We start from the raw sequence: 14,010 nt of genomic DNA on the forward strand, positions 1-14,010 counted from the left end.
AACACCAACACCAACACCATCACCAACACCAACACCAACACCATCACCAACACCAACACCAACACCAACACCAACACCATCACCATCACCAACACCATCACCAACACCAACACCAACACCATCACCATCACCAACACCATCACCAACACCAACGCCAACACCAACACCAACACCAACACCAACACCAACACCATCGCCAACGCCAACGCCAACGCCAACGCCAACGCCAACACCATCGCCAACGCCAACGCCAACACCAACACCAACACCAACACCAACACCAACGCCAACACCAACACCAACACCAACACCAACACCAACACCATCACCAACACCAACACCAACACCATCACCAACACCAACACCAACACCATCACCATCACCAACACCATCACCATCACCAACACCAACACCATCACCATCACCAACACCAACACCATCACCAACACCAACACCATCACCAACACCAACACCAACACCAACACCAACACCATCACCAACATCACCAACACCAACACCATCACCAACACCAACACCATCACCAACACCATCACCAACACCAACACCATCACCAACACCAACACCAACACCAACACCAACACCATCACCATCACCAACACCAACATCATCACCAACACCAACACCAACACCAACACCAACACCAACACCAACACCATCACCATCACCAACACCAACATCATCACCAACACCAACACCAACACCAACACCAACACCAACACCATCACCAACACCAACACCATCACCAACACAAACACGTACTAAACATGTCCCGGATTAACTAAGGCTGCAAAATGAAGATGACGAGTTGTCTTCATAGAAAGTGTATTAAATTGAGGACAAAAGAATCAGATTGTACAAAAACAAATGAACTCAAATGATAAGAACAAATAAAATAGTCAATAAACAATGCATTACAACATTGGACAAAAATTGGACAAACATTGGACAAACATTGGACAAACATTAGGCAAACATTGGACAAACATTGGACAAACATTGGACAAACATTAGGCAAACATTGGACAAAGATTGGACAAACATTGGACAAACATTAGACAAACAGTGGACAAACATTGGACAAACATTGGACAAACATTGGACAAACATTAGACAAACATTGGACAAACATACATTGGACAAACATTGGACAAACATTAGACAAACATTGGAAAAACATTGGACAAACATTGGACAAACATTGGACAAACATTAGACAAACATTAGACAAACATTGGACAAACATTGGACAAACATTGGACAAACATTGGACAAACATTGGACAAACATTAGACAAATAATGGACAAACATTGGACAAACATTGGACAAACATTAGACAAACATTGGACAAACACTGGACAAACATTAGGCAAACATTGGATGAACATTGGACAAACATTAGACAAACATTGGACAAACATTGGACAAACATTGGACAAACATTGGACAAACATTGGACAAACATTATGCAATCATAGACAAACATTGGACAAACATTGGACAAACATTGGACAAACATTAGACAAACATTGGACAGACATTGGACAAACATTGGACAAACATTAGACAAACATTGGACAAACATTGGACAAACATTGGACAAACATTAGACAAACAATGGACAAACATTGGACAAACATTGGACAAACATTGGACAAACATTGGACAAACATTGGACAAACATTAGACAAACATTGGACAAACACTGGACAAACATTAGGCAAACATTGGACGAACATTGGACAAACATTAGACAAACATTGGACAAACATTGGACAAACATTGGACAAACATTGGACAAACATTGGACAAACATTGGACAAACATTATGCAATCATAGACAAACATTGGACAAACATTGGACAAACATTGGACAAACATTAGACAAACATTGGACAGACATTGGACAAACATTGGACAAACATTAGACAAACATTGGACAAACATTGGACAAACATTGGACAAACATTAGACAAACAATGGACAAACATTGGACAAACATTGGACAAACATTGGACAAACATTAGACAAACAATGGACAAACATTGGACAAACATTACGTCCATAACAAATTATGCAACAACAGAAATCCAAATACATTTTTTCTAACATCAATACATGAAGCTGAGATGATATGACAGATATTGTTAACAAATCTGTAATATCCGAAAGTATCTCAATAATAAACAAAACCAAATACTTCCCAGATACTAAGGCTGTGTATTTACTACAAAAGATTATCTTGATCATACCGATATTCTGTTTTTACAATCCAACATTATAAAACTGCCAGACCTGTGTTCAAAGCCAGTAGAAACACCTTATAATATATAATATAATAAAGATAATATAAAAACATGATTTACTCAGAAATATAATGGATAGAGCCTGAGCAGTGAGCAGCACAGGGAGGAGTGTCAGTCTGTGGAACAGCCTGGGAACACATCCAATGCAAAGCTCAACTATCCAACAAGTTCAATCAAAGTATTTAACAAAATATGTGGGGGCAGTATAAAATGGAGGAGGATAAATAAAACAAGTTGAAATAAATAGGAAACTAAAATAGCGAAAGTCAGGATGCAGTATATGTGTATTTATGCAAAAACATGTGAATATATGAGTGTAGGTGTATACGACTGTGCTTGTGTATGTATGAATATGTGCGTATGGGTCGACACGTGCGTATGTATTGTGTGTGTATGTGTATGTATATATGTATATAATCTGAATAATATACAGGTACTATACATGTCCATATCATAAGAACAAAAAGATGGGCGGATGGACAGTGGAAATAATAAACACTGTATATTGTAAAGGTAGAATGCAGTATACTGTATACTGTATTCTGTTGCTCTGGCTGCTCTTGGACGTGGGGAGCAGGTGCTGGTGTAGCAGCTGGTGGAGGGAGGGAGGGAGGGAGGGAGGGAGTGAGGGGTGGAGGGAGGGAGGGGTGGAGGGAGGGAGGGAGGGTTGGCCACGGTGGTGTAATGGGTTATTACATCATGAGGTAAATTCGAGACATTAAGAGGAAGGATACATCTTTGCACTGGGCCCGTTGCTGCAAAGTGGAAGCAAAAACAAAAGCTGTCTCTCAAGTCTGTCCGTGACCAGGGAGCGTCACAACCATCCAAACTGAAACTGACGTGCACTAGTCATTTTTTTGCTCGTCATGTTCATTCAATTGGTTAGGGTTGGCTAATTGAACGAGTCATGAGGTAACGGCTGATTGCATTCCTGTGGAGGTTGTTGTGTCGTTGCTCTCTGCACTCTGGGATCTGCTGCATGTGAGACTGACTGGGACCATCATAATACTGTAATACATAATGCTACACGCTTTGATAAATATGTACAACAACAGAACCCAACACTGGAGCCATTTATATTGATTTAGATCATTGTCAAATGTGTTCAATTACAACAATGCAATGTGATGTACACTGGGGTGCGAGTTTATATGTTTTTCTTCTTCCCACTCACTATTGAGCTTTTATAGCAGGGGTGGGCAAACTGCGGCCCGCGGGCCACATATGGCCCGTCTGTCTTTATAATCCGGCCGCCAATCATGCCAAGTATTGTATCGTTAATAAATATGACGTGAAATGAATTAAATAATAGATTCAATTGCCTATATTTGACAGAAAAGTTATATTTTATTTGATATTTATTTGTTTTGATTTATTTTTTTGACACACCAATGATCGCGGGCCGGTCCTCCGCTACTTGCCTGGATTCGAATATGGCCCTCGGAGGAAAATAATTGCCCACCCCTGTATTATAGTGTATTATTAGTATTTTTCATTCACTTGAAACGGGGGCACATGGTTGACATTCAAATGTATATGTGCAATCTTGAATCTACATGTTTGTGTAAAGCATATGTGCCCTGGTCATAATATAATACATCCATGGTCCTGGTCCATGGCATTTGCTCAAAAGAAATAAATAAAATACAACCAATCAATCAATAAAAAGATGTCTGCGCCGTCTCCATATTTGAATTATAAATATATGACTCTTTCCCGATCTATGGCATCACTCTTGAATCCCCGCGGTAGTTATCCGTGCAGTGGTCCTACCTGGAGGAGTCGGCCGAGGTGATGTTGATGATGGGGGGCAGCAGTGGCAGAGTGGTCGGCCTGAGTGGGACGGTGTTCTGGTCCGGTGTGCGCTCACAGTAGGCCTGCACCGCCTGCCTGAAGGCCAGGGGCGGCAGCTGCAACGCACGGCACGAATGCCTCCGAACCATCAAGTGGTCCAGGCAGCTGAGCGAGAGGGCGTCCGGGGACTCCAGCAGCTCCTCGGGGCGTTTCTGCAGAGGAGAGATCGGGCGTTACGGGGGCAAAGGGGTATTTCTGATGAAAATACAGTGTAATCAAAAGGGATAATGGGCTATTGAGAAACAAAAATGATCTGAATAAGTCTGGTAAAGGTGGATGGACTTTAAAACCACGGAGGAGCACTTCCTGGATTACCACCCGATGACGTCCCAAGGTGGAACAGAGCATTTTTTTCAATCTGGATAGAACAGGATGAATCAAGCATGTTCGTATGTATAAAAGTCCATTATTGCAGTGTTTCAGGGACCAATGCTGTCACGTGCTAATGAAATGCAAATGTCTGCCGGAGCGTGGAGGTCAGTGATCACGCCGACGTGATCAGATGAGGTCACGGCATTTTTCTGGCTCCAGCGAAAAATGACAGGGGAATTAACCTTTGAGCCTTTTCAAGGACAAATATGGCAATGAAAAGACACGTGAACAGCGACAGTAAAGATCAAATCTGCTGCGACTTTTGGAGTTGTTCCAAGGCTGTTTACTTGACTTACTTTACATTGTTTTTGCCAATGCTTCCCTGTGGATGTATGGGATGTGCAGCTCCAAAAGTACAGTTTTACTCCTATAAGCGTTCACGTTTTAGGGCTGCAACTACCAATTATTTTAATAGTCAAGTGATTATTTTTTTTTATTAGTTGAGTAATTATTGCCATTGTATATTGAGATGTTTGTGTACATGATGAAAGCCTCTAGCTAAATAATACTAAGAAAAAAAGGGTATTATTACACGTCATCTTTTTGCCTTGTTTGGCAAGTCTCAAGTCTTTGGCGTCAAGTCCAATAATTTGAGTTTCAAGTCGAATTAGTGGATATTCCATTCGCTTCAATTCAACCCACAACAGCATTTGCCTCGAGGCGCGACAACAAAAAACAGATTAAACAAGGTTCATAGGGACTTGGCAATGTCCCAGCATCCTGTGTCCTTAGAAAAATGTCCCAGCATAAGCGTGTCCTTAGACAAATGTCCCAGCATCCTGTGTCCTTAGAAAAATGTCCCAGCATCCTGTGTCCTTAGAAAAATGTCCCAGCATCCTGTGTCCTTAGACAAATGTCCCAAGCTCCTCTGTCCTAAGACAAATGTCCCAGCATCCTGTGTCCTTAGACAAATGTCCCAAGCTCCTCTGTCCTAAGACAAATGTCCCAGCATCCCGTGTCCTTAGACAAATGTCCCAAGCTCCTCTGTCCTAAGACAAATGTCCCAGCATCCCGTATCCTTAGACAAATGTCCCAGCATCATGTGTCCTAAGACAAATGTCCCAGCATAAGCGTGTCCTTAGACAAATGTCCCAGCATCCTGTGTCCTTAGACAAATATCCCAGCATAAGCGTGTCCTTAGACAAATGTCCCAAGCTCCTCTGTCCTAAGACAAATGTCCCAGCATCCCGTGACCTTAGACAAATGTCCCAGCATCCCGTGTCCTTAGACAAATGTCCCAAGCTCCTCTGTCCTAAGACAAATGTCCCAGCATCCCGTGACCTTAGACAAATGTCCCAGCATCCCGTGTCCTTAGACAAATGTCCCAAGCTCCTCTGTCCTAAGACCCACCTTCACCAGGAAAAACTACAAAACCTCCTTGAGAAAAAGTGGAAACCTTGAGGAGTTCCAAAGTGAAGGAGAGATCTGACTCCCTCCATGAAGCGAGATCAAGACAAAGCCTGGTTTATTTGGGCAATCTGGCTGATCAAATCCTCAATTGTGTTCCACCAACGTGGCTAACTAGAGTTGGCACCGAGTTGCCATAGTAACAAGCACACAAACCGCGTTAGGACCAGTCGACTATCAAGATTATTTCAGCTTTTTTCCAAGAACATCAAGCACACCTGCATTAAATGACTCGTCTTTGTCGGATTTCAAAAAAGCGTTTTAATCCCGTGGCGCCCGAGACTAAACAATATAAAATAGGTCAGCATAAAAGCCGAGTGCATCATTTCGTTTCGGTTTGGGAAGCACTGATTGAAGAGTATTTACAACTGCACTGCTGAATTGAGTGGATGTAAATCAACTAATCAGGACAAAATCAATGCTCAACACCAGCATAGATTCAATCAACAGTTATGAAAAAGTCTATACTTACATTAAAGCTGCATTATATCATATGTAATGATTTTTTATTACTATTGCAAGAGTTCTGCCACTTGCTCCTTCTTCTTACCGTGAGGGCGCCGCCTCTCCACAAATCTGACCTGTAAGTTGGATAGATGCTGTGCTTGACAAGAGTGACTCCATCAAACCAAGTATTTTCAGGCAATAAAAAGCACTTAGACCTTTAAAGTACAGGTGTATATACTATAGTAGTGAACAACGAGCCTCACAGTCTTGCATGGCGGACTCCTCGATGCTCAGAAGGGCCTTGCAGCAAATATCAATGGCGGGCCAAAACAATCCAATTAGTTGATGCAAATGCGCGAATGTGGCCGAAGCACTTCAGGCTGTTTTGTCTTGGTGCAGGAGACGGGATTGACTCGAGGAGACAGAACAGGGCCCAGAGCAGAGGAGTTCAATTGTGCTTTGTTTGCGTCTGCCGTCCTCAGGGAACAGCGAGGGGGTAATCGCTTATTTACGTATCGAGCGGCTGAAGGGGTGGCTTTGGTTTGGTACGCAGAGAAACACACTGGTGCCGAGGGGACGCCGCGATAAAGAAGGTCGGTTCATTCCAGTGCCCGGGAAAATATTAAAGGTCTAATAGAACCGTATGTGAAGTGTGATTATCCATCTTGTATTTATTTGAGCACAGGTATTTATTTTGCTAAGAAAATAAAGCAGTTGGCTAAGCGTTTCTCACTGCTAACGCTAACAACAAATAAATGTAAGATAAGATAGCCTTTGTTTGTCCCACAATGGGGAAATTCCACTGTTGCAACGCAGATTATGCACAGAAAACAGATAACTTGGAAAATAAAAAACTTTTTTTTACAAACTCTTATAAAAACTCGTATACTCTAAATAAAAATAACACTCTTATTTACAGCTGTTAAATAAATGAACAGTTAAATTTGACAGTCCCACTGTTTTTATGTGGAGATCATTTAATTTCATTGCATCTGCTTGTTTCCATGGAGATTTTAAAAAAGGGTAATGCCATGTTGTGGAACATTTCACGCAAAGTATTACTACATCTTTCACAATCGTTGCATAGTGCGTCATTCATGTAGAACTACAAAAGCACATGCAGAATAAACAGCACATAATTTCACCTATAAAATAACAGTTTCTACATCGCAGTAGACATAAACATGCAGTATTTATCATTTAAAAAAGAAAAAACAACACTTCTGCATCATGCTCCTCCGTGGTTTAAACCTCTACATGGACCAGCTCCAGGTTATGTCTCCAACATGCTCCATTTTTACACTCCATCACGCCCAATAAGATCTGCATCCCACTGGACACACCCCTGGACACACCCCTGGACACACCCTTGGACACACCCCTGGACACACCCCTGGACTCACCCCTGGACTCACCCCTGGACACACCCCTGGACTCACCCCTGGACTCACCCCTGGACACACCCCTGGACTCACCCCTGGACACACCCCTGGACTCACCCCTGGACACACCCCTGGACACACCCCTGGACACACCCCTGGACACACCCTTGGACACACCCCTGGACACACCCCTGGACTCACCCCTGGACACACCCCTGGACACACCCCTGGACTCACCCCTGGACACACCCCTGGACTCACCCCTGGACACACCCCTGGACACACCCCTGGACACACCCCTGGACACACCCTTGGACACACCCCTGGACACACCCCTGGACTCACCCTTGGACACACCCCTGGACACACCCCTGGACACACCCCTGGACTCACCCCTGGACACACCCCTGGACTCACCCCTGGACACACCCCTGGACACACCCTTGGACACACCCCTGGACACACCCCTGGACTCACCCTTGGACACACCCCTGGACACACCCCTGGACTCACCCCTGGACACACCCCTGGACACACCCCTGGACTCACCCCTGGACACACCCCTGGACACACCCTTGGACACACCCCTGGACACACCCTTGGACACACCCCTGGACACACCCCTGGACTCACCCTTGGACACACCCCTGGACACACCCCTGGACTCACCCCTGGACACACCCCTGGACACACCCCTGGACTCACCCCTGGACACACCCCTGGACACACCCTTGGACACACCCCTGGACACACCCCTGGACTCACCCTTGGACACACCCCTGGACACACCCCTGGACTCACCCTTGGACACACCCCTGGACACACCCCTGGACACACCCCTGGACTCACCCCTGGACTCACCCCTGGACACACCCCTGGACTCACCCCTGGACTCACCCCTGGAAACACCCCTGGACACACCCCTGGACACACCCCTGGACTCACCCCTGGACTCACCCTTGGACACACCCCTGGACACACCCCTGGACTCACCCTTGGACACACTCCTGGACACACCCCTGGACTCACCCCTGGACACACCCCTGGACACACCCCTGGACTCACCCCTGGACACACCCCTGGACACACCCTTGGACACACCCCTGGACACACCCCTGGACTCACCCTTGGACACACCCCTGGACACACCCCTGGACTCACCCCTGGACACACCCCTGGACACACCCCTGGACACACCCCTGGACTCACCCCTGGACTCACCCCTGGAAACACCCCTGGAAACACCCCTGGACACACCCCTGGACACACCCCTGGACACACTCACAGAAAGGTGACCGGGCTTTCAGCAATTATGCACCTCGCCTCTGGAACAGTTTACCTCAAGACCTTGAATTAGCTTCATCAGTGATTGTTTTTAACTTAGTGACTTCTCTTTTAAAAAAACTATTTTTTCAGACTTGCTTTTAACAGCTACTGAACCTGTGAAAGGAATGGAATTTTATGCCATTCTGTTGTTTTTGTTACTGTCTGCTGTTTGAATCATCTTTTAATCTCTGTCTTTTTCATTGTGAAGCACTTTGAATTTTGAATGTGCTGTACAAATAAAAATTACTTACTTACTTACTTACTTACTCTTACCCTAGCTTCTCGTTGAAAACATTACGCATCTCGTGCAATAATCATTTCCCTTTCCATTTGAAAACTGTCCCCCTCTGCTGGCGAAAGTGGAAAAGGACGCGTCGATGAGATAACCTTTATTCGTCCCACAATGGGGGAAATTCTGGGTTGCAACGAGCACCCGGCGCCCGGGGTGACGATTTGTTATTGAAAGAGCAAATCAGCCGCGTTGATAATTGCAAAAATGCTAACAGGTAGGGAACGGCAAACGAGAACGTCCTTATTTGCATATCAAGCTGCTGCAGGAGTAGGTCTTGGTTTCGAACACGCTGAACAAAAGCGGGCGGTGTGATGAATGCAGGTGGATCGGGAGTCATTAATCTTGCAGAGATTCCAGCGCTGCAGGAGTGCATGAGTAATGAGGGCTAAGCGTTAAGATTCGACACCACTTTTACAGGTGATGATCGAGCATTATCACCCGCCCCGGTGTGGAACTGGGACGAGGGAATTGATGAAGTGCGGTGAAGGAACAGAAAAGTGGAAATCGTTTTTCAAGTGGCTAGTCTGAAGCAAGCACGGAAAATACAACACTTTTCCGGGCACCGAAGCTGCAGCAAATATATGTGTCATAGTTCAGGTTAAGACAGTGTAGCTCAAGTATTTGTTTCATTCAGAGACCAATCTAGAAATGATTTAGTCCTCCTTTGGTTTAGTTATTATATTTGGACTAATATGTCTGTGGTTTAGTCCAATTTTAGACCTGGTTTAATCTCTTTTTAGACCATGTTTAACACAAATCTAAGCCTGATAAAGTCCAGGTTTGGATCAAATGTCTGTGTAGCAAATATTGTAAAAGAAAACATCACTATTATTCAGTGAAGTATAGATATTATATCAAACTTTCTGAATGACAAAAGTAATGATATGTTCACACACAACGCTTGATCAAATTTAGTAAAATGTAGTTTGACTTTTTTGGAGTAGAGGGTGAACTGAAATGACTCACTGTTGCTGTCTAGGATTATCCAGATGATTATTTTTTGGCGATTATATTGTAATTCTTTTTAATAGAGATGAATAATCATGACAACAGAATCATTTTGAAATACCCACTCGGAAAGCCAGAAGTGGTATCTTGGAACCACTGGGTTGGGAGATTCAACAAGGTTTTTGTTATTTTTTTACATATTAAATACAAATATTTCTATAGAAGAAAAGAAAACACAATGGAAGCGTGATGGAGTGTGACAGAATGGGTTTATCCCCTAAAATCAATCAGTTATTTGCAGCTCGAAGGAGTGAAAAGCTGCACTTTCTGGTCAGATGATTGATGGATGAAACCTACATTGATGAATAGAGAAATTTTGATGGATTACTCTTTTATTGTGCAATATTTCTTCCAGATATTTTTCACTGTTTGGTATCAAAGGGTCAATATTTGGTTAAAACATAGAATACAAAACAGAAACATGTAGTCGAGCATAATTGTCCCATTTGGTCATGAGTCTGTTAAATTTGACCATTTTCAAATGAAATCTGAATTTTTAAAAATAGTTTTAATTTTAATTGTATTATTTACCATTGTATTATTTTTTATATTTATTCATTTTTTTTATTTTGTTAATGTCAAGTATAATGTCGGTCCTTGATAATAATGTCGGTCCTTGATCGTCGGCTTGGTTTATGTCATCAATATTTTTCGTAATGGGCTTCATTCCTGCAGCGAAAAATAATGCTCCAAAAGTATCAATTTACTGTGTCCATGGCAGGGGCTTTGACTGCAGTTCTGAAGTACTGTGGGATGCCAGGACTAAATACAGTGCTTTGTTAATCTCAGTCCAATATTTCTGAACAGTACATCCCCACAACAAATTACTGAAGTTTGTATGTAGTCACCAAACACATTCCACAATTTTGCCCCACGATGTCAAAAAGAAAATTGCATCTGGGATTAAACACACCGTCTTCTTATTATTTGTCTGCCTTTCTCCAGGTCGGGGAAAGTCTAGTAATTGAATGCAGAAGAAAGTCTGAAGTCCTTTTGCAAACTATTCACCGAAACCAAAGTAAAGCACAGCGGGCCTCTGGGTGCACCGGGGAACATTTCCTGTTGGTATATGGGGCGCCTCATACAGTAAGATTGATTCTGCCGTCCATTCAAGTCTGTGCTACAGTCCAGGCCCAGGGCGCTAGAATAAAACACCTCTGCAGCTAAACAAATGAATTATCCAGCTGCCAGTCAGCGTGTCTCACCGTCCCTTTCCCCATAATGCATCACTATTAGGCCATGAGCACCTATGAGTGTGTGTGTGTGTGTGTGTGTCACCTGGCCTGCACTCTCGCATCCTTCAACATGCCAATCTTCATGGAGGAAGCCACTGAAGCATTCTGAGCAGCATAATTACCTGAATTAGACCTGTCGCCACACAAAAAGACTTATGGACGGGAATGTTACTTTGCAGTAATTAAACTGCACAAAGACAGCACAGGATAAACAACACAAATAGAAAGGAAGAGGAGATGTTAATTGATTTCACTCTGAACATGTAGAAGGTTTGTTCATTGTCCAGGATCTTTTTATGCAGATTCAAATTACTGTTTCTTATGCATTATTCAGGCTTTTGTTGGTTTAAGGTTAAGGTTAGAGTTAAGAAACACTCCAACGTTTGTGGAGTTCTATTTTTGGAATATTCTTCTCAAAAATGTAGTTGTATAGGCCCTTGCCCACCATCTAACATTACAACATTGTCAAATTCTAGAAAGTGAAGCCACCTACTGGACATGGTTTTTCAGGTTTTCACATTTCGATTTCCATCCAGATGTTTTTTTTTTAATTCTATTACACTCAAACTGCATAAATTATGAAATTGTATTTTGTGAAAAGATGTGTTGGGAGTGAAACATTTTAACATGAAACATTAGCATTTGAGTGACTATTGCCAGTTAAGGTTTATGAACTGTGGGGAAAAAAGGAGCATTAATAGATTTAAATCAAGCAATACAAATGAAGAGCACTAACATCTATATTCAGACACAAGAACCACAAAAGGATGAATCAAGTTGCACAAAGGAACATTTTCTTTGTTTCCTTGCCGGGAATATTACACAATTTGTATCAATCTCCATGGATACAAGCAAGTTACATGTCAGACCCGTGTAATGCATGTTTTTCAAGATATTTTTTAGCAATTAAAAAGTTTAAGCCTGAGACGTTTTATTCTGTTCTGTGGAGTTCTTCAGGCCAAGCAATAACGTCAATGTGGAGATGATACGGAGCAAAAACATCCATATAACGTGTTCCCTTTGTGTGCATGTGGTGGTTATCGGGAGTCAGAGTCGATCAGTGCAGGCACAGTCTGTCACTGGAGAGGCTCTTTATGAGGGATGGGATCAGTGAAAGGTTAATTGGTCTGGAGTGGCTCTCGTGCACCGTCTGGACACCACCAGGGGCACACCACCAGGGCCATACCACCAGGGCCACACCACCAGGGCCACACCACCAGGGGCACACCACCAGGGGCACACCACCAGGGCCACACCACCAGGGCCACACCACCAGGGCCATACCACCAGGGCCACACCACCAGGGCCATACCACCAGGGGCACACCACCAGGGCCATACCACCAGGGGCACACCACCAGGGCCACGCCACCAGGGGCACACCACCAGGGCCAGGCCACCAGGGGCACACCACCAGGGGCACACCACCAGGGGCACACCACCAGGGGCACACCACCAGGGGCATCCTACAGGGAGCCGTCCAAATGTCCCCTTCAAAAGTCACCACGCAGCCTCATCAAAGTTATATACACATGGCTCTAATCAGTAAAGTTCATTCGACAGATGGTACACTATCGCTCTAATTAAATCTCTTTGAGTTATCTGCCAACCTGTGCTAAATATAGACTTTAACATCCTCGATGAAATGCTGGGGCACTGCTGGTTATATTACATTTCTCACACTAGAGTCAAAATACTTACAATGTCACGCCAGATTGATGTGTGTTGCGCTCTGGGTTGAATTCTACCCACATTTGATCTCAGCGCTGTTTCCTTTCATTTTTTAAAGTCTGCAATGACATATTAAAAGATGTTCTCGCTCCTGAATAAACGTGGAACTAAAGTCATGTGGAGAGCTTTACCTGTCGGGCTGCTCTCAGGTGTTAAACATGTGCCGATGCTGCCTCGCTGTGAAGGAGCTGATAAAACACTGCTCACTCCGTTTGGAACACTCAATGTGGCGGCTCCTCACGGGAACGTGCAAAACGAGGATCAGTGTGTTGGAAAAGGGAGGAGCAAGTGGTATTATTATTGCACAACCACATTAAAGCAACTATGACATGCCCCGCCCTCCCGTCCTTTACACCCTCATTCATTACACCCTCCATTCACCTGCCATGGAAACAGATGCTCTTTTTATTATACAACCATTCCTACATAATACAGCCGATCCGTTACGTTGCAGATTAGTTGAAAGGTGAAAAGAATATTAAAAAGGGATGAAATACAAATAATAATATGCTAAAGAAACAGAGGGAACGACATTGACCATGAGCCAGGGCTCAATTTCAGTGCAGACATCACAAAGAAATAATCGTTATTAAGCACTTTTAGATCTCCATTATATGTAATATGGTAATGAT

At 43.7% G+C, this 14,010-nt stretch overlaps 1 protein-coding gene across 1 annotated transcript in view; it reads right to left on the minus strand.

Annotated features, from left to right (window-relative positions):
• Positions 1-4,318, minus strand: part of pde4d (phosphodiesterase 4D, cAMP-specific) — a 323,831-nt gene extending 319,513 nt beyond the window's left edge. Inside the window, exon 1 of the mRNA XM_072432614.1 lies at positions 4,099-4,318. Coding sequence (XP_072288715.1) covers positions 4,099-4,268 — 170 coding nt within the window. The 5' untranslated portion in view covers positions 4,269-4,318. The remainder of the gene's footprint in view (positions 1-4,098) is intronic.
• Positions 4,319-14,010: the final 9,692 nt, after the last annotated feature.

Source organism: Eucyclogobius newberryi, unplaced genomic scaffold, assembly GCF_026437365.1.
Source record: "Eucyclogobius newberryi isolate DKJ021-1_F unplaced genomic scaffold, fEucNew1.0.hap1 SCAF_6, whole genome shotgun sequence".
Classification (NCBI taxonomy): domain Eukaryota; kingdom Metazoa; phylum Chordata; class Actinopteri; order Gobiiformes; family Gobiidae; genus Eucyclogobius; species Eucyclogobius newberryi.